The 18,719-nt window shown below is 40.3% G+C and overlaps 3 protein-coding genes across 5 annotated transcripts in view; 1 reads left to right on the top strand and 2 right to left on the bottom strand.

Annotated features, from left to right (window-relative positions):
• Nucleotides 1-3,751, top strand: part of COL9A3 (collagen type IX alpha 3 chain) — a 38,281-nt gene extending 34,530 nt beyond the window's left edge. Inside the window, exons 29-32 of the mRNA XM_075768613.1 lie at nucleotides 302-356; nucleotides 1,144-1,326; nucleotides 1,599-1,676; nucleotides 3,576-3,751. Of these exons, the coding sequence (XP_075624728.1) occupies nucleotides 302-356; nucleotides 1,144-1,326; nucleotides 1,599-1,676; nucleotides 3,576-3,751 (492 nt within the window). The remainder of the gene's footprint in view (nucleotides 1-301; nucleotides 357-1,143; nucleotides 1,327-1,598; nucleotides 1,677-3,575) is intronic.
• On the bottom strand, nucleotides 3,403-10,941 carry TCFL5 (transcription factor like 5). The gene is made up of 7 exons (XM_075768614.1): nucleotides 10,653-10,941; nucleotides 9,637-10,426; nucleotides 8,730-8,919; nucleotides 7,904-8,063; nucleotides 7,034-7,271; nucleotides 6,482-6,623; nucleotides 3,403-5,737 (listed from the first exon to the last, which is right to left on the bottom strand). Exons 2-7 carry the CDS (start codon nucleotides 10,368-10,370, stop codon nucleotides 5,618-5,620), a joined length of 1,584 nt encoding a protein of 527 aa, XP_075624729.1. The 5' UTR covers nucleotides 10,371-10,426; nucleotides 10,653-10,941; the 3' UTR covers nucleotides 3,403-5,617.
• Nucleotides 10,942-13,451: 2,510 nt separating this feature from the next.
• DIDO1 (death inducer-obliterator 1) overlaps nucleotides 13,452-18,719 on the bottom strand; it is a 55,401-nt gene continuing 50,133 nt past the window's right edge. For all 3 annotated transcript variants that reach the window (XM_075768273.1, XM_075768274.1, XM_075768272.1), the window contains exon 17: nucleotides 13,452-18,591. In XM_075768273.1, coding sequence (XP_075624388.1) covers nucleotides 15,218-18,591 — 3,374 coding nt within the window. In that variant the 3' untranslated portion in view covers nucleotides 13,452-15,217. The remainder of the gene's footprint in view (nucleotides 18,592-18,719) is intronic.

Raw genomic sequence — 18,719 nt, 5'->3', positions numbered from 1 at the left:
TTCAAATGTCAGACCTCTGCCTTAGTCCAGAGCTCATGTTTCATCATTCAGGAAAGGCCGAATAAGCCCCAGATTAAATATCTGGCCTAATGTTAAAATTAATCTCTGCCATTAATATGACAGAGCTTCTAAATTGAAGCTGTCACCTTTTGAAGAGGGGGAAAAAACCCACTCCTCTTCATGTGGGATCCTATGCTTCTTACTGAGCTGCTGGAACTGAGTTTTGTGTCCTGAAGCCTCTGTCAGGGATGATTATCTGTAACGTGGTTTGTATAAAGCCGGATTCTTCTGTTAATTGCAGGGCAAAGAGGCCAGTGAACAACATATAAGAGAACTCTGTGGGGAAATGATAAATGGTGAGTATTACTGAGAGAAAACTGATTTTAATTACCATATTTAGCTGAAGATTAATAGATCCTGAACATAAGATGGCTCCTGAGAATTGTTATTTTTCTATCTTAATAAGAAAAAATATGTTGACCTTTAATGTTAGGAAATTATTCAGGAGGTCACCTTGTTGTCTGATATGTCTTTCATTTTTCTAATATTAGTATTTTTAAATGATTCATCATGGCAAGATACAAAGTATGCCAAAAGCAGCTTTGACATAAGCATCGTACACGTATGCTGGCGAGCGTGTCTGCCCTGACCTGTGTCATTCTGCACCCCAGCTCCCTGGAGCAGGGCTCCGGGCAGGGGCTGGCTCCCAAGGAGTCATCTTCTTTCTGTGAGGTTACTGTTCTGCCTCTCCATTTGGGATGAAGTTAAACTCTGAAATACTGTTTCAGAAAACTTGTTTTAATTATGTAAATATCATTTTCTAGAATACTTAACATTTTTTAAAGTGGTTTAGGGAATATCAATGGCTTAAAAACCTGCAGATTTCTGACCAAAATCTCCCCTTAAAAAAAGACAAAAAGCCACAGGTGAGCTGAGAGCACAGAGGCAATGTCTCTCTTCCTTCTGCCAGAAGCAGTAAGTGTAGGAGTGGCAGGGAGCAGGCTCTGCCCAGGCATGGAGCTCTGCTTTACTGTCAGACACTCGGTTTTCAGCTGCTCACTCAATTAAGTACACTTGGTGGCAGGTAACAGCCAAGCAAAGAGTGGAAATGTTGGACACGCAGTTCTTAATTGTTCTTTTCAGATCAAATTGCCCAGCTCGCTGCTAACCTGCGAAAGCCCTTGTCTCCTGGGATGACCGGTCGTCCTGGGCCAGCTGGTCCCCCAGGTCCTCCTGGAGTGATGGGAAGTGTTGGGCATCCTGGTCCTCGCGGTCCCCCTGGATACAGAGGGCCAACAGGAGAACTTGGTGATCCTGGTCCTAGAGGTGAGTGAGGCTAAACCAACCTGCTTCTCTTCTGCGCCTACTGAAATAAACGGCAAACTTGTGCTAATTTCAGCGGTGGAGGAGAAAAGATCAAGCCTTGGGCAGCTGATAGGAGTTCTAGAGAGCAGTTTCCATCTTTAGGGATGCAGTGTAAGCAGAGATCCTTGCAGTGTCCTGAGGATTTTGACCTTCTCTTGGTCTTTCCCATTCCTGTCCTTGGATCCAGCTGCAGTACACAACTCACTGCTGAAATTGTCTGTTTATGATTAAAGGTGACACTGGCGAAAAGGGAGATAAAGGACCTGTTGGTCAAGGTGTCGATGGGCCTGATGGCGATCAAGGACTTCAAGGTAAGGCTGTGCAAATAATTTAATAAACCGTGACTAAAGTAAAGGCTTAAGAGGACCAGCTCTGCATATTGCTGGCAGTGTATTAGAATCACCTTGTCCCTGTAATTGTTACAGTAGGGTTGTTTTCCTGTGGGTACAGCAAGTGCAGACAATTTGAACAGCAGAACTTAATTAGCACATCCCCTCTTCACACCACTCCTGTCTAGTCCTAAATGTTTTGGAGAATGTTTTTGAAAAGGCCACTGGGGCAGCCGGACTCTTCATTTGTTCTTGGTTTCTTCCACTAATGGCTGTGAAAGGTCAGGAGCTTTTATAGATTGGGAAGTTAGAACCCTTCTTAACTACTCCCACGTGGCTGCCAGTGTCAGAAGGTTGTTCTTTTCAGTGGTACTTCATATGCAGCAACTAATTAGTTAAATTAACAAGTAACAGTGTATCAGTTCATTTAAAGGTGTTTAACAACCGTAAGGCTCTGGCTCCAGATTAAGGCAAAAGGACCGTGCCTGCTGCCCGTTTCCTGATGGACATGAGCCTTTTTGATATGCTGCTGAAAGAATGCTACAGCCTGGACTACCAGCTGTAGTCCTCCAAAATTCAGTTTGTGTTTCTCGATCAAACAAGAGAAATTGGGGACAATATTTAATTTTACCATTACCTAGTATAATGATTTTGAGAGAGATAGTAGTGGTATTGCTCTGTACCTGGTTATAATCCCAGTTCCTGAAGTCACAAATCCTTTATCAGAGGATTCAAAGATTAATTTATGCAAAGTAATGAATATCTATTAGAAACTTGGAAGAATATTCTTTATTTTGCTTGCCTATTAAAGCAGCTTTGCTAATTGTGATTACATCTCCACAGTGATTAAGTTACAGGCACCAAACCCGGGCTCTGCATCCATATAACTTCATAAACCCAGAATATTTACACCCAGTTGTCTTAGCTTCTTCCAAAAAATAATTGTATTAATCCATAAATGTTTTCTTTTCCAAAGCGTGTGAAAAGAAGCTATGTTTAATATATTAGATAGCGAGCGTATTTGTTGTCCTACTCATGAAATGTAAGGAGATCAACACTAGATGCAATTACATGATAGGAAGAATCAAGCACCATCTCTACCATAATTAAGACAGGAATGCAGGTTTATAGACCACCTGCTATAGCTGTCCCTCAAGGAGACAGAATCATATTTTTCAGTATTTAAGAAAGCTGCAGTAGCTTGCTGTTACAGAAATTAGTGGTTTTTTTCCTTCAGATGCCAAACATAATTCACAAAAGAAATAAAAATATAATAGCAGAAATTATTTTTGCCAATAAGTAAAATATGTATTTCATTGTGAGGAATTTTTTTTAAAGTTAGATACAGGTATAAAGGGAACTCCTTATCTGTACTGTCAGGGAGATGTTCTGTATCATCATTCTCTCTACTCTCTTTCCCTTATTCAGAATCTTAATTACAACTAGACTTCGGATGAATGAATTGAAGCAGCTGAAGGCTTCCCACTATCCAGGACATCCCTTGAGCAAACTATTCAGGGATGATGTAAAATAATTTTGGTTACAAATTTCTTATTACTCATGGAGTCATACGCTAGTTGAGGCAGTACTGAGACAGAATCTAGTATTACATGCAGTAACAAAAGCGCAATACTAACGATCTGCCTTCAGCTGTGCCAAAGTAATTCCAATAAATCCAAAGGTACTCCAAAAAATCCAACGCACATGCTCCAGATTCAGGCTACATTTATTCAACACCTTCTACTCAACAGGCCATAACAAGTCTGATGTACAGACACTCAAAGTATTATAAGAACTCTAAAAGTAACACACATATATATATTAAATAAATAAAAAAGGAAGGTAATAATTAATGTAATCTTTTTTCCCCTTCTTGTTTAGGGCCACCTGGTGTACCTGGAATTAGTAAAAATGGTCGTGATGGTGCTCAGGGTGAACCCGGCCTCCCAGGGGATCCTGGTACTCCTGGTGCTATTGGGGCTCAGGGAACTCCAGGAATATGCGACACGTCGGCTTGCATGGGAGCTGTAGGAGCATCAACTTCCAAAAAATCATAAAACAACAGTACAAGAAGTGGAGAAGTGACTGAATATTTAAATAAACAGTGCATTGTAAGAAAACAGACAGAATCCTCCTAGTGATAAATGGACAGATGTTCCTTCTATTGTAATAAGTGGAGACTTTGACACAGTTCTATGAAAAAGAAAGCATCAGATGAAAACTTTAATTAAAAGATGCTTTATGAGTATTTTCTCCTCCCCCTTCAATTATTTTCCAGAATTTTTACTGCTAAACAACCTCACCTTCCCTTTCTCCCTTTGTTCAAGAGAACTGCAAGAGAAAGCGTTGTTCCTTTTTACCATCACACCCTTAACTGTACTTAAGATCATGACTTGTCCATACAAGCATTTCAGCCTTGTCAATTGACTTCCTCTCTGACTCCCACTGACTTCAGTTACACAGGTTTGTGTGCTAAGATACATGTTATTAAGGGATTTGGGCACCTAACTGCCACTTACATCAGTGGAAATGAGGCATTTAAATGTCCCATATTTTACTAACTTAAGATTCTGGCCTAAGCGAAGACAATAGCTTAGGTATATGCTGTCAATTTTCAGCTTGCACCTCAAATACTTGCCAAGACTGGTAAACAGTAATCCTCTTGCAATCAAATTCTGCAAAAGGTATAATGTATATATTTTAATTTACAGGGGAGAATTTTTGTATATTTCCATATGAAAATAAAGGAAATGAAATAACAGCATTTTCACAACCTCTACTTAAGCTATTTGCACAGTAATTGTGAATGAAAACCCAAATAAGAAAGGATGCTCTTTTAAAGTCCAGCCAAAAAAGCCTGTATGAACTGTTGTAAAAATAAAAGGAGATTTTTTTTTTTAATCTTTCTTTGTGATGTTCTAAGTGTCATTATACATATAAAATTAACTCAGCTGAACTCCATTTTCCAGAACTGGTTTTACTAGGATTATTTGGAAATAAATTGCTGCAAAATTGTCCATATCCGTGATTTAAAACAGTATTTATTTTGGGAGACCTTTTTGTACTTTAAAACTTGCTAGCATCATCTATTTTAAAAAAATTAATAAAACCACTCTCAGCTCACACACTATTTCTGCCCTATATGCTAAAACTTATGAACAAAGGACTCAATCTTTAAATATGAGAATAGTTTCTACATTTAAATAATCTACTGTTTACAATACACCACTCAGACTAAAGTAACAATACAAGAACCTGTTGGACAGTTGTGTGACAGACATTAAAAATAGTACTCTATTTAAAAAAAAAAGCTAACACCATTGTACTACTCTTCAGGGCCAAGTATGTTAAAATACATATGTCAAATACGAACTTTGTAATATCAGCACAGTTTAGAAACTATGCACTTACTGAATTAACCAATATAGCCTTTACATTTTTAATGGAAAAAAAAATGGGCATTATAATATGGTAACTTTAATTTCTTTTTACACTTGAAGAGTACATTTGCATCTAGTCATTAAAATAACAGGACAGATTCATGTTCTACAACTATTCCTAACTGTAGTGGATCATCTTAAAAAAAAAAACCAAAAAAAAAAAAAAAACAAGCCCCCAAAGCAGAACCATGAACAGAAAAAGAACATATTTTTCATCACTAAAGGGGAAAAATACTTAGCTGTCATGGCATTTTCTTGTAGCTTCTGGTCCCAAAGCCCTTCTTTAAGAGAGCACTGATTGCTATTGCTAGTAGTTAAACTTTCATTTCCATTTTGAATAAAGAAATGCTTTCTGTAAAGCTCTGTTTATGTATTTCTACAAGGTATAGTTTGCAATTCATATTCAGCATGTAAATGGAGAAAATAAAATACAGTTTGGGCCATTGTCAGCCACTCTTGTCATATAGTTCAAGGCGGTCAAGTTCAGACTACTTGGTCTCCATAGCCATGTGTGTTTTCCTGGACTGGACACATTGCAAATGAGTCTGATCTTGCTATTTTTAGTCTCCTGCCTGTTTTACCACAGAACACAGTCTCAAATTCCTAAAAAATCAAAATACAAAAAATAAATAACAATTATGTTTAATGTAGGCATTTACTTGAGATGTATGTTTTTGTTTCACTAGTGTCTTGAAAAAAAAACAAGTACACCTTTAATAGGAAGTGCTGAGGAACCCTACCAGTATCCTGACAAGCAGGTTTTCCTATACATACTCCCTCTACACTCTTGAGATACTTAGCAGAGCCAGAATTACTCTGGGGCTGCAACTACTGGTTGTAGTTGCAGGGGAACTGCTTATAGGGCATATAAGCCTTTAACTACTCTCACTCACTATTAGATAGCATGGGCATGTAGCTATAAATCCCATCACTTCTTAACTACCAGTTCATGAAAGCTATCTAGAAGACAACTCTGTGAAACAAGCAGAAAATAGAGTATATTAAGGGGGGGGGGAGGGGGAGCAGGGAGGAATGACTGAAGAGGACCTCAGTTCTACATTGTTGTCCAGATAGTATCATGCTCAGGAACTGGGCTAACTAAAAAAAAAAAAAAATTTACAATCTGATTGGAAACCCCTGACTGAGGACAGCCTATGATGTCACACTACTGAACTGAAACTGTTGTGAGGACAGCTATTTAAATAGCATTTTTAAAAGGAAGTTTCAATGATATTGAGGTCCTTCGGAAACAGCATCAAGTAGAAGCATTCCATGTACTTTTAGCTATGATAGCTTTAAAACATTTCACATTTTTATCAAGAACAAAAATGAAATTAGATTTAAAACCTGTTTCAGAGAATCACCATGCCTTTCCTGAATGTACTTCAGAAACGCAGTTGTCCATTGTAAAGTTGTTGCCTTATCAGTATCAACAGTACAGAACGGAACCAGAAGATTCAGCTCATCACAACAAATTCGGATTCTGCGCCTACAGGCAAATACAAAAGTTTATCAACCGATGGGCAAGAAGGAAGGAAAAAAAATCAAAAAAGGAAGACTACTCATATGTGCCTCAAGCCATGGACTTTGAGGACTTCTTTTTGTTTGCTGCAAGCTTTGTATTTGTGTATTAGTCATGTGATTGTTTCTAGAATTGGTTAAATGTTTTGAAATCTGTTTGTTTATAGAGTAAAAAAACCAACAGACAACCATAATGAAACATACATTTTTTTTCCTCTAACAAACACCAAACTCCACCACCTGCATTGCTGTTTCTTCTAGGTAAAACAAAATACGTCCAATTTACATTTTACTCTGGATAATGACAGGAGTGTTACAGTATCAGTATTTTAGGCTTCAAAAACTTTTATCTTGCCACTCCCTCCTCATAGAAATTACCTTCGGTCTCTCTCCATGCGGTTGTGTCTTTCTCTTCGCTGAGCGATTCCATCACTTTGCACCTGCACACTTGAATTTGACTGTGCTGCCTGCCAAGGACCCTGGGCAGATGCAGTACTCTGGCTATCCTCACGCATATTTTGAATTTCACTAAGAGGTTTGCGATCTATGTTTGTATCCAATGGGCTTATTTGGCTGCAACTTCTTCTGTTTATTGCTTGCTTGCATAAAGCGTCATCTTGGAAAAAGAGAGGAAAAGAAGAACCTATTTATAACCCTCCCACTAATCACTAAAAATTAAGATCATGGAAAATTTTTTTTGTCACTTTATTTATGTGGAATAATATTTGAAGCTTTACTGCCAATCTAGATTGACTTTTATAGCAGCACATGTCCTTCCGAAGCCCTACGCCACTCCTTGCTGTTTCAAAATCCACCTAGCTTCTATTTTCTCAGAGAACTCGTTGAGATCATGCCTGCCTTGATGAAATTTGAGCCAGTCCTTTAAACATCCTTCAGTTTCATACTGTCTGGGTTTGCGGTATCAATTTTGGGGTCAAAAAGTATAGAAAGAAACCAGTTGCTTACTCTAGGCTCAGATTTTCAAAGGTACTTTGCAATCTTGGGTTTTCTCATTTCAAGCTACAAGTGCCAAATAATTTTGAAAGTCCAGCTAAAAATCATAGGTGTTGAATTTTTTTTGAGAAATCTAGTCCCATATTGCCTATAGCACATCATCTCAGACATAAACCCCACACCTTGTAAGATTCACTAAAATCATATTCATTCTAAAAATCACACAAATTCAGAAAAAAATTCTAGACCTGAAGGGCAAGACAAAGCTAAGTGAAAAGAAGATAAATGGTTTACCTCCAACTTTAATCCAAACTTCCTCAGGCAAAGCTTTATTCATAGCACCTACTGTCTGTTTTGTGGATTCAACTTCCTGATAGCAGAAAGAGAATGTCTTGGGTATCCCAAGGTCTTGATGTTTGGCAGCTTCCAGAATAGTGCAAGATGTTCCAGAGGTCTGTGAAAACCAAAAAGGAAATACCTTGAGGACTATACACATAAAAAAAAGATACTATTTTGATATCTTTATGTTAACTTCTTATGTTTTAGCCCCATGATTCAATGTGTTGTATCAGAATAAATCCCAATTACTTCTGCACACCACAACCATAGGATTTTAACAGACTGCTGAATTTTTTGGGGATACCTCTGACATTTCTGAGTGCCATGCTATCACTCTTGCTTCAGAGGTTACTGTGAGGTGTGGGAAAACGAAATCTTTTTCATCAAAATTAATTAGGGGAAAAAAAAAAAGGAAGCATAGAAAATGCTACTGTCTCCTCATCTTGTGTAGATGAAGCAGACACACCGAAAAACTCAAAACCAAAAAGTCCTTCCAGTAAGAAATCTAGTGGCCTATTGATCGTTATTACCTGGATGCACATTATTACAAATGACGTGACTGCCACACAATTGGTTTGTGTCACAAATTACTTTTGATGGTCTTAAATATTAACATAAAAATAAATAAACTGCATTTTGCATTACAGATCATTCTGATCACTCCTATGCCAACCAAGTCACACTTTAACACAAACCTTTAGAATTATACTACACCTAAGAGGTTAACATTATTAGCATTTGAAATTAGCAGAGTACAACTAGCAGTGACTATGTTATCTACCTGTGCTTGTGAAGGATTAGCACTTCCAGCAGTAGAACATGCATTCATAGTAAATAATGGGTAAGAAGTGAACTGTAAAGAAGGTGTGGCAGATGCAGTCTTATTTTTCCCTAATGCAGCATACTTGTTTTCTTGCTGATGAAGAGGAACACCTATCAGTTCTGACGGCTGTCGAATCAATGTTACTAAACTTAAAAAAAAAAACAAAACAACAACAACAAAAAAAAAACAACACAGAAAACATACCACACTGACTACTTGAAAATGAGTGAAGAATTTACAGCTACACGTGCTTCTAGTAACTATCACTAAGAAACCACTTTCATTTACCATAAACAGAAATCATTGTTATTGCCATATTGCCTACTTCTGGGACCAAAAAAAAAAAAAAAAAAAAAAAAATCAGCTGAGAAGGTATTTTATTCTGTGCAGTAACAATTCAGCTTTATGCCTCAATAAAATGTTTTATCAGCACACTAATATAGTTACAGAGCCAGACTGTAAAACAGTATTTTTGTCTGAAGTTTTCCCCATAGTCAGGCCTCCACATTTTAACACTAATCAACTGCTCTTAATATTTTATTATGATCAAAAGTCTACTTTGCTCTTAGCAAGTTGCATGTTAAAACTCGGTAATGTTCTTCTCTCACCTTTACATTACATGTTGCTATCAAGAAAAAAGTAACTAATTTTGGAACTACACGCTGTACCATTTATGCACTTTACAGAGGGGGCTAGTCCGATGTCCGTGGAGTTGCAGCCACATTTGACTGGCAGTTTAAAAGCCCAACCCACAATCTCATGTATTAAAAAAAGTACTGTTCTTAGGTTTTGTGTAGAAAATCAGTTTTGAACTATATGATGATACATAGTTTAACAATGTAAACTAAAATTAATTGCAACACACTTGTTAAGAGTTACTCCAGATTCTTGGGGTTCTTGACATCTGGGGTTTTCTGTCTGGATGCTGTTGAATCTGTCTTCCAACCGAACTCTGACTGCAGATTTAGATCTAGACTCTGGTGCCAGTGCTGAATTTTCAACAAGTATGTTTTCTTTATTCTCCCCAACAAAATTTTCACCATGTTTAACTTTTACTAAACTGTGTCCTGGGACTTCTACAGAGCTACTGTTAGGCGTTTTATCCGTGTGGTTCAAAGGGAGGTTAGACTCGCTAAGTAACATCATTCTGAGCTCCTGAAAGTCAGCATAGCCCAAACGTGGGTTTGAGCTTAGCAAATTGCTGTCGGAAGGTAATCCTGACTGACAGATAACTGGGTAAACCGACTGGTTCCCAGTGCTGTTTGATGAACAACCCTCCTGACTGGTGTTCAGTGAGGTCTGGTGCAGAGGGGGGTCTGCAGAATTACCAGGCGAGGAGAAAGAATTGAGCCTAGCTTCCACTCCACCTTCACTAGCTTGTGCCTCCGTATGTGAGTAAAGTATGTGCTGCAGCTGGGTATACTCAATTTCCATCATCTCCACCAGGCTGACATCTGTGGTGGTGAAGCTAAGATTTTGCTCACCAAAGGAAATGTCACTTGAGCCTCCAGGTCCAACAGCAATCGGAGCAGGATCAGGAACACTAGCTGTGCTTTGAGGAATGGAGGTCTGAGGCTCCTCTGGGGCTGATCCTGACATGACTACACTGAACCTAATCAGTTACCAATGTCTTTTTCAAGAGTAAACCATAACACCTGCAAGAATTATCAGTAACAGCCATTAAAAAAAAAGGGGGGGGGGGCAAAAAAAAAAAAAAAGCACTTAATATTGATTCTGTAGCAGCGGGAGGTACCAGGGCAAGGCAGGAGGTGCGGTACCACAGAGTGTAACCACGTCTCCCCCCGCCAGCAGCCCCCTCAGAGCCCAGGTGAGACTCTCCCTCCCGTTCCCACACAGCTGCTCACGAGAACCGGATTTCACCTGCCAACACCCGGCTCCGGGGGGGGAGGCTCTAGGTACTCCGCTGCCTAAGGCTCCCTCAGAGGAGCCCCCGTGTGCCCCAACGCAGTCCCCGCGAGAGCGGAGGGACAAGCCCCGGCTGACAGGAGCTGGGGGGAGCGGCTCGCCTGGCTCTCCGCCGAGGACGGCCAGCCCCCCGCAAGGCCCCGCGGAGGCAGGGTGCCCTGGTTCCGGAGGGGAACCCGCCGCCCCCTCAGCCCACCCCAACGCTCCGGCAGCGGCCAAACCCCCACACCGACCCGCGGGGCGCGCGTCGCTGCCAACCGCCGCGCGCAACCGCCGCCCCCCGTGACCGCCGCGCGCTTGTGCTCCTCGCAGCCCCGCCCCTGAGGCGGAGCCAGCCCCGCCCCGCGCCTCAGGCCCGGAGCCCCGCGGGGTGTGGCTGTGGGTGTCAGCGGGTCTGTGTCTGTCGGTCTGGCAGTGCGTGCGTGCCCGCCCCTCCTGTGCAGCCGGGTCCGGCCCTGGCGTCCTGTGCTTTGTGCGGGAAACCCGCCAGGCCGGGTGGTGCAGCCCGGTCCGTGAGGGAACGGGCAGGGGAAGCTGCCGGGAGGAGCGGGAGGAGCCTCCCCGCTGAGTGTGACGGCAGCGAGCGTCTTGTCATGCCAAGCACTCGGCGGGAACGCGGCGTTGCTTTACCACGTAAGGCCTCCCCGTCAAACGTGGACACGACAGGAATCTTTTCCACCAGCACAAGGCTTAGGAATTCATAAGCCCGCGGTAGAAAGCTGTTTTCACTTCTCGTTATGTGGAGGGCAGGGCGGGGGAGCTCGGCCGCTCCGGAGCACAGGGCCTGCTGAATGTCACTCCTAGTGCTTTAAAAATCCTCCCCAAACCCAGTTGGGCCGGGAGCTCCTCTCGCATCATTGATTGTGTCATGTCCATCACCTTTCTCTTGATTCTGGTACTGTCTGGTACTCGCTTGGCTATTAGCTGTTAGCAGCCACTGATAGCACAGATAGTATGAAGGAAAATTGTAAGAGGAAAAAAAAAAGCCATGATGGTTTGAAATAAACACCTATGTTTTGTTTCAGAATAAAGGCTTTCCTCTTTTTCCTTTTTTCCCCCCAAGAATGCTGCTGTGAAGCTCTGGAGGCAGGAGGCTCCTTCCCACACCCAATACACAGCAGCAGTGGGGTCCGCAGCCCTGGATTTCCTATTGTAAGATTAATTTACTAAATTATAAACGCTGTAGTAGTTTGCCAGTGTTTAAAACCGGTTATTTGGTAGAAAGTTAATCCAAAGCCCCTTAAGAAAGTTCCATTTTTCTGGACTTGTAAAGTGGTATTATCACATGATTTCATGAAAATGAGCTTGGATGCTGCCTTCCATTCAGAGACCATCTGAATGCATCCACACAATCGCTCTCTCCACAACAGGCATCTCACAATTGTGAGCAGTTTGTTTGTACATTCACTGTCTATTATGTATCTGCTCCTGGTTATGTATTTTAGTATTAAAAGCAGATGCCTACTACAGAAGACACATTCTAGAAACAAGCCAGAGCGCAAAAGGCACAAAAATGCTACTCTAGCTCATAAACAGAATAAAGCAATACTTTATGAAATCTTTATTCCCTTCAGGAGGTTAAAAAAATAAAATCTGTTTACGGTATTCTTTGATGACATGCATATTCACTCAAGGAAGCATGCACAGGTATTTTCCACGGGGAAGTGTACCTATTATATGAGGTGTAGCCAAAGCCTGAAAGTTACGCTGGTGACTTTCCTCTAGAAACAAAAGCAGGAATTTTAAAAGCAGTTTTGTGCACATTGGACTCAATACACACTTTCCTTCCCTAATCCTTCTGCATGTTTCCATTAGAATGCATAAAGTTGGAATATTACAGTCTTCTATAGATGTAATAATATTTCTGCTTATATTGTTCTAGACCTTTCAGAGGCTTTTACATAAAAAATTAGCAAAATACTCTTTGGAAAGTTAATTTTGGTTAGTATAAACATAGACAAAAGCTCAAAATAGTAAGTTGTTTCGTGTGAATCAAAAGTTTGAACAAAGCCAGTGAATTTTATTTTTCTCTTTCTTGCAATGCATAATAATCCAGTACCATTTTTAGTGTCTAAATTGAGTTAAATTGTTGCGTTCTTTTCAACCTAGCTTTTACTGCCTGCTGCAGGTAGGACACAGGAACCTCACTGCAAAATCCAAGTCCAGGTCATTATAAACTATATAAAGCTGTGGTTTAAAAAAATAAGTCATCAGTGTCTGTATGCTGTTGGATTTTTTTGCCACTACATCTGTGGGAGGACACATTTACTGTTCCTAAATTGTGAAGAGATTCCCCCCACATGATAAAGGAGTGTTTCCTAGAAGATTAAAAGCCACACACTGATTTCATAACAATGTAAAGTCAAGGAATTCATAAATGGTGTGAACTGAGTTTTTCTTAATTTCAGAGCTGACCTGAATCAATTAATATTTTTTCTGTTTGTTAGATCTTTCGGTGTAAAGTCTACAAATGACAAACTTCCTAATTCAAATTAAAAAAAAAATCAGATTAAATTAGGGAATGTTTTAGAACTGAGAGAAAATTTACATGCACAGATTTTCATATGATTTTTAGAATGCCTAAAGTTACGCCTCAGTTGGTAGTGATGTCCTGCAAAACATCTTCTTTCGTTAAACAATGAGGAAATGAAACCTATGCACCATAAGTCTCCTGCAGTGACTCCCATGGCTTGTTGAGAAGTAGCAATATTTAGAAAATAATATACAAATACAGATTTAAGAAATGGACAACAGTTCTCTGTAGATGTTTATTCTACTTACAGTAACAAAAACCTGTGAAGTCCCATATTTTAATGTACATTGATATATTTTGCCATATAAAATACAATTTACAGAAATTTCTATCAAGTAAACCTAAACAAACACACTTAACTTTTTGCATACTTTTATGTATGTCATTAAATTAGAAACATCTCATTAAGAAAAAAATCTTACACCATAGTAGATGTTTGCATTTAATACCACCTCTCTGCATTTTGACATTTTTGTCTACAGGTTCAGAATACAGATGATCAACCAGCAAATCCTTGATGTTAAAGGACTTCAAAGATGCACCAATATGAACTGTAAAATCTGTAGTGAGATACATGGTGTACATGCTACTTGTAATGTAGTCTTCAAGATGCAAACATTTATAGGAATCTAATTTTACATTTCCAAAACTATTTTATAAAAATATCAAAATATTTACCCAACTGTTCATCTAAATGGTCAAATAAATTAGCAGGGTTTTATTTCATACTTTAGAATTACATACTTGAAGAATACATGGAAAAGTAGCAAGGTAATGTATTTCACAGTGAAAACCTTCCATCTTGAATGACAACATGAAGTACCACCACTCTTCTTTTCAAGCTTAATGCAGTTATACCTTTTTCAGTGGAGAGTTCTATATACACTACCAGCCTAAATAGGATCTAACAAAAGAACAGTGACACTTTTTTCAGGAGCAAAACACTTTTAGAATGAAAAGTAAAATTAAATGGGGATATTTCTTAAGTCTATGGCAAAATTCTGCAAAACCAAACCAAACCAAAAAAAGTATGCTCCACTAAATCAGTTCAATTAACGTAACAGATTTAGTGGCCTATTTAACCAACTTATTCGTCTTTCCTTTGGTATACCAATTTGTTTGTGGTCTTAGCCTTTTTCAAATAAACGTCTGATGTTTTAAAAAGTTTTTGCTGGTTATAAAGGTGCTACTCTTGCATGTTCTTTAATTACAGATTTGTAAAAATGCAACATTTAAAACCGCTCAGCCTCATGAAAAAACTAAATATGACTTGTTTCTTTGCTGTACGCTTAACAGATGGATTCCAAAACACAAAATACCTGTATATAAAAAGGAAGATAGTGCACTTTAAGCTTATAACATTCTGTTTTCAAATCCTCCATCCGTCACAAGTAATTATTAACACTGTTCTTTTCACTGCAGCCTTTTCCTAAATACACACGACCCTTCCGTTGTAAAATGAACAAGACAGCAACATTGGGCTCCTTTTTTTAAAGCGTGTGCTGCAGGAACAACTTTGACACCAAATTACATAAATGAGATGTAAAGGTATGGCTCCTAAGGTCTGGATTAAATTCTCTTATAAAATTACAATTCAAGTTACTGGAAAACATAACTTTATAATCTTAAAAAGCAATATGCTCTTCTTAGACTTTTTCCATTTCTGTACTGTAAATGGAAATTTTAAGATAAAGATGCAAGTAGAAAAACAAAATTTCAGTACAGGTAACGCTGTGAATTTTCATAAGAAAAACATTATGCACAAAATGCAGCAAGTGAAAGTCCAGTATGTTCTTGCCTTTTACCTATTTGAGTATTTTCATTCACAGTTGTTCAAAAATTGCTAATTTGTCAGTACATTTTGTAAGGCGAGTTTTACAACAGCATTTTTGTAAAGGTGAGAATATACAGTATATACAGAAGATGCTGACTCAGTCTTTGCTGTGTTTTAAAAGTATATTATTTATGGGAAATACCAGTCATATTTCTATGACTGATTAGTGGAAGATGAAGCTTCTGTTTCTGTTGGTTTCTGAGTTTCCTTCGGTGTTTCTGGCTTCACCTCTTTACCAATTTCCCTACTCTTGCTCCGATCTTTGCGATCTTTTCCTCTTTCTCTTTCACGATCTCGATCTCTCTCTCGCTCTCTTTCTTTTTCCCTGCTTCGATCCCGGTCCCTGTCTTTCTCTCTGTCACGATCTCTGTCTCTGCTTCTTGATCGCTCTCTGTCACGTCTTCTGTAGGATTCTCTCTCTCTGGTTCTTGCTCTCTCTCGGTCTCTGTTTCTTTCCCATTCTTTAGCTCGCTCTGAATCCTTCTCTCTATCTTTGTTTTGGTTTCTGTCTCTATTTTTATCCCATTCCTTGTCTCTGTGTCTCTCCCAGTCCCTGTCTCTATTCCAGTTTCTGCCACGGTCTCTTTCCCAAGGTCTGCCATGTTCTCGATCCCTTCGTCTTTCCTCAAAGGGTCTACCTTGTCGATTGTCTGCTTGCTGAGGCTCTGGCTGATCTAAAACCTTGTCTTTATTTCCTCCCTCATATCTCTCTCTCTGTCTCCCTTCAAATGTTTGGCCTCTAAATTCAGGATTTTTGCCTTCTCGGAAGTCAGATGCTGACCACTGTCCTTCCGCCTCAGACCCCTGTCCAGAAATACTGGAAAGAGATGCAGATGGTCCAGCTTCCTCCCACATGTCTTTTCTGTGGGATGGTGGATGACTTGGAAGGTCCAGGAGAGGTCTTGGGCTTGGCTTCATACCTTGTGGTGACTGACCTTGGAAGTGAAACCTGGAAGAGGGAGGTTCATTTTCTTCTGGAAACAGTCCAGGTGTGGCTCCTCTTGGTCCTCCAAACTGCAGAGGTGCTGGACCTCTCTGGTTGGCAAACCTGGGTGGTGGACTCCCTCTCCGTTCTTCAAATGGCTGTGGCAAAAGTCCTCTTGGACCAGGTACATGATTTGGAGCTGGACCTCTCTGCCCTTCGAATTGATTTGGGTGAGGCCCTCTTGGTCCCCCAAAATGACTTGGGGCTGGACCTCTTGGCCCTCCAAACTGAGGGCCTCCTCTCTGTCCTTTAAACTGAGCTGGTGGGGGTCGTCTTTGACCTCCGAAAGGAAAAGGCGAAGGTCCTCTGTTTCCCATAAACTGAGGTGGATCTGGTCCTTCAAACTGTCCTGGAGGCCTAATCATTTCATTATACTGGGAATCTGAGAATTCCCTTTGTTCCATGTGAGGTTCCCTACGATCTTCAAACTGAGACGGTGACATTCCTCTTGGAACACCATGATAAGAAGGGGCAGAGCCCCTATTATCACCAAAAAGAGATGGTGGTCCATGCTGTGTAGAAAATAAGGAAGGAATGGGCCCCTTTTGACCTCCAAATCTTCCAGATGGAGGGCCTCTTTGCCCATCGTTATTTGGAGAACCATGCTCTTCAGAGAACTGTGGTGCCGGTCCTCTGAAATTAGGTCCATGAGGTCCTCCAGGTGGATTGAGCATCAGTGGTTGTGGAGGCCCTCCCTTCTGCCCAGACAAAGAAAATGGAGGTCCAGCTCGGTTTTCTTCAAAGTGCTGTGGGGAAGGTCCACCCTCACTCTGAACTGATGGAGACTCACTTTGTTCTACAAATTGATGAGACTGAGCATTCCTTTGTTCATCATATTGCACTGATGAAAGACCCCTCTCTGGTTCCTGAGAAGTAAACATTGTATTTGGGAAAGAATCCCTTCCCATTACTTCCTTTGACTCATTTGACCACGATACTTTGTGCATATCTTGCAAAGACTGACTGTCATTTGATGTGGAGAAATTAGGCTGGAAAGACGTACTGGGAGGTGTTGGAAGCAGCACTTTCCGTAAAGGTTTGGATGCAGAAGGTTCTCCAGAAGCTGTTTGACTCACGTTTTCCAAATTAACTTGAACAGTGTTTTCAAATTTGCTATTAGATGCCTCTTTCTGGGACACTACAGAAGCCTTTTCACTTGAAACCCAATTATCACCACTAAAACCGGGCTGAGTAGCAGAAACCAAAGTTTTATCTTCCTTACCAAATGATGTCTGCAAAGCATTTGGAAAACTTGCTGGAGCAATTTCTCTTGTGGCTATCTCATTCTGTACCACCTGTGGCCTTAGTCGAGAATCAGCATTGTCATTTGTCTCTGTTGCCATTCTTCTAGCTTGTCGAGGATCTCTGTTCTGCCTTGGGTCACAGCCCTGGTTTAACACTTGTGCTTGCTGATTTAAAGATGACGGTAAATCTACTTTTTGTGTAGCTTGCTGGTCCTGATGGAATAATTCAGTCTTTACTAGGGAAGATTTTGGTGGTGGTGACATTAAAGCGTCAGACACTGAAAAATGAGCCATTGAAACACCAACAGCTGCTCTTTGTTGTCTGAGGGCTTCTTCTTGTTCCTCTAGTTGTCTTTTCTGTTCTTCTATTTGTTTGTTTAATTCTTCCAACATTTTTTGCTGTTCTACCAAGGATGAGGATGCAGATAAATCAGGCACATACGAAGCAGATGTTTCCAAAGAATTGCTTTTAGTGTCAGTATACATTTTGTTAGGTAAATCATCCACGGTAACTTTTGCTTCTTCCAAGATAGTCTCATCTTCTGGATCATAGGCCTCATCCTCCAGTTCTGCTGTGTTAGATGGCTTTTCCACATTGTATCGTTTTTCACTTTCACCAGGCTGCATTTCAAAAGCTTTCTCCGGGCCGTATTCTTCTTCAGGATCATATGGCCTGTCATCCTCCTCCTCTTCTATAGCTCTGTCTTTTGACATCTGTCCAAACTGTTGCACAATGGGATCTAACAAAGGAACAGCTGACATCCCTCCATCAGCAGCAGCCTGACCTTCCTGATTTGAAGACTGGACAGTTTCAGAATCCTTAGCAAGGGGCTCAAAAGTTTTCTTTTTTCCAAAAAGTGTCTGCAGGATGTGTTCCAGAGGTGTGGCCGTTTTTGAAGATGAAGAATGCGTAGCAGTGACGCTTGCAGAAGCAGCAGTTGAAATTGGTGGTGTTACAGTACTGGTGGTTCCACTTTTAATCGAGGACAGTATTTTTAACACTGAAGGTGTGACTGCCGAGGTGTCTGGAATGGGAAGTGGGGGTGGAGGTGGAGGAGATCCAGGTGGTGTTGTACTTACGGCTGAATCTCCTGAATACAGTGTGTATTTTGGAGTCTTCTTCTCTTGCGAAGCAGCTGGTGGCCCTTTAGAGAACAGTGATGTTTCTGCTTCCTCATGTGCTTGAATCCTGCTTCGCTTTTCCTCTATCTTTTCTGTTTCAATGCCGGTGGCGAGACGTTTCCCTTTCTGACAGATAACCAATCCAAGAATTAAATTTGGCCGAGATGACTCAAGACCTGAAAGGGAACACAAAGATTGTATATGTAAAAAACTGGGTTTTAATCATACTTTCAGTAGAAACTTATTATTTTATACAGCAGCAGCTACAAAAGTCATAAAGGTAACAGCTTTTCTAAATTCCATT

This window comes from Balearica regulorum, chromosome 16 (genome assembly GCF_011004875.1).
Source record: "Balearica regulorum gibbericeps isolate bBalReg1 chromosome 16, bBalReg1.pri, whole genome shotgun sequence".
Lineage (NCBI taxonomy): Eukaryota > Metazoa > Chordata > Aves > Gruiformes > Gruidae > Balearica > Balearica regulorum.
Note: the sequence above shows the minus strand (reverse complement) of the source record. Positions and strands in the feature narration are given on the sequence as shown.

Excerpts from the sequence above, each read along its gene's own strand:
- TCFL5 (XM_075768614.1), bottom strand. The coding sequence starts at position 10,370 with ATGTCAGGATCAGCCCCAGAGGAGCCTCAGACCTCCATTCCTCAAAGC. Across the intron at positions 8,920-9,636 it reads TCTGGAGTAACTCTTAACAA|TTTAGTAACATTGATTCGAC; the intron begins GTGTGTTGCAAT and ends TTTTTTTTTAAG. Across the intron at positions 6,624-7,033 it reads CGCATGGAGAGAGACCGAAG|GCGCAGAATCCGAATTTGTT; the intron begins GTAATTTCTATG and ends ATTTGCCTGTAG.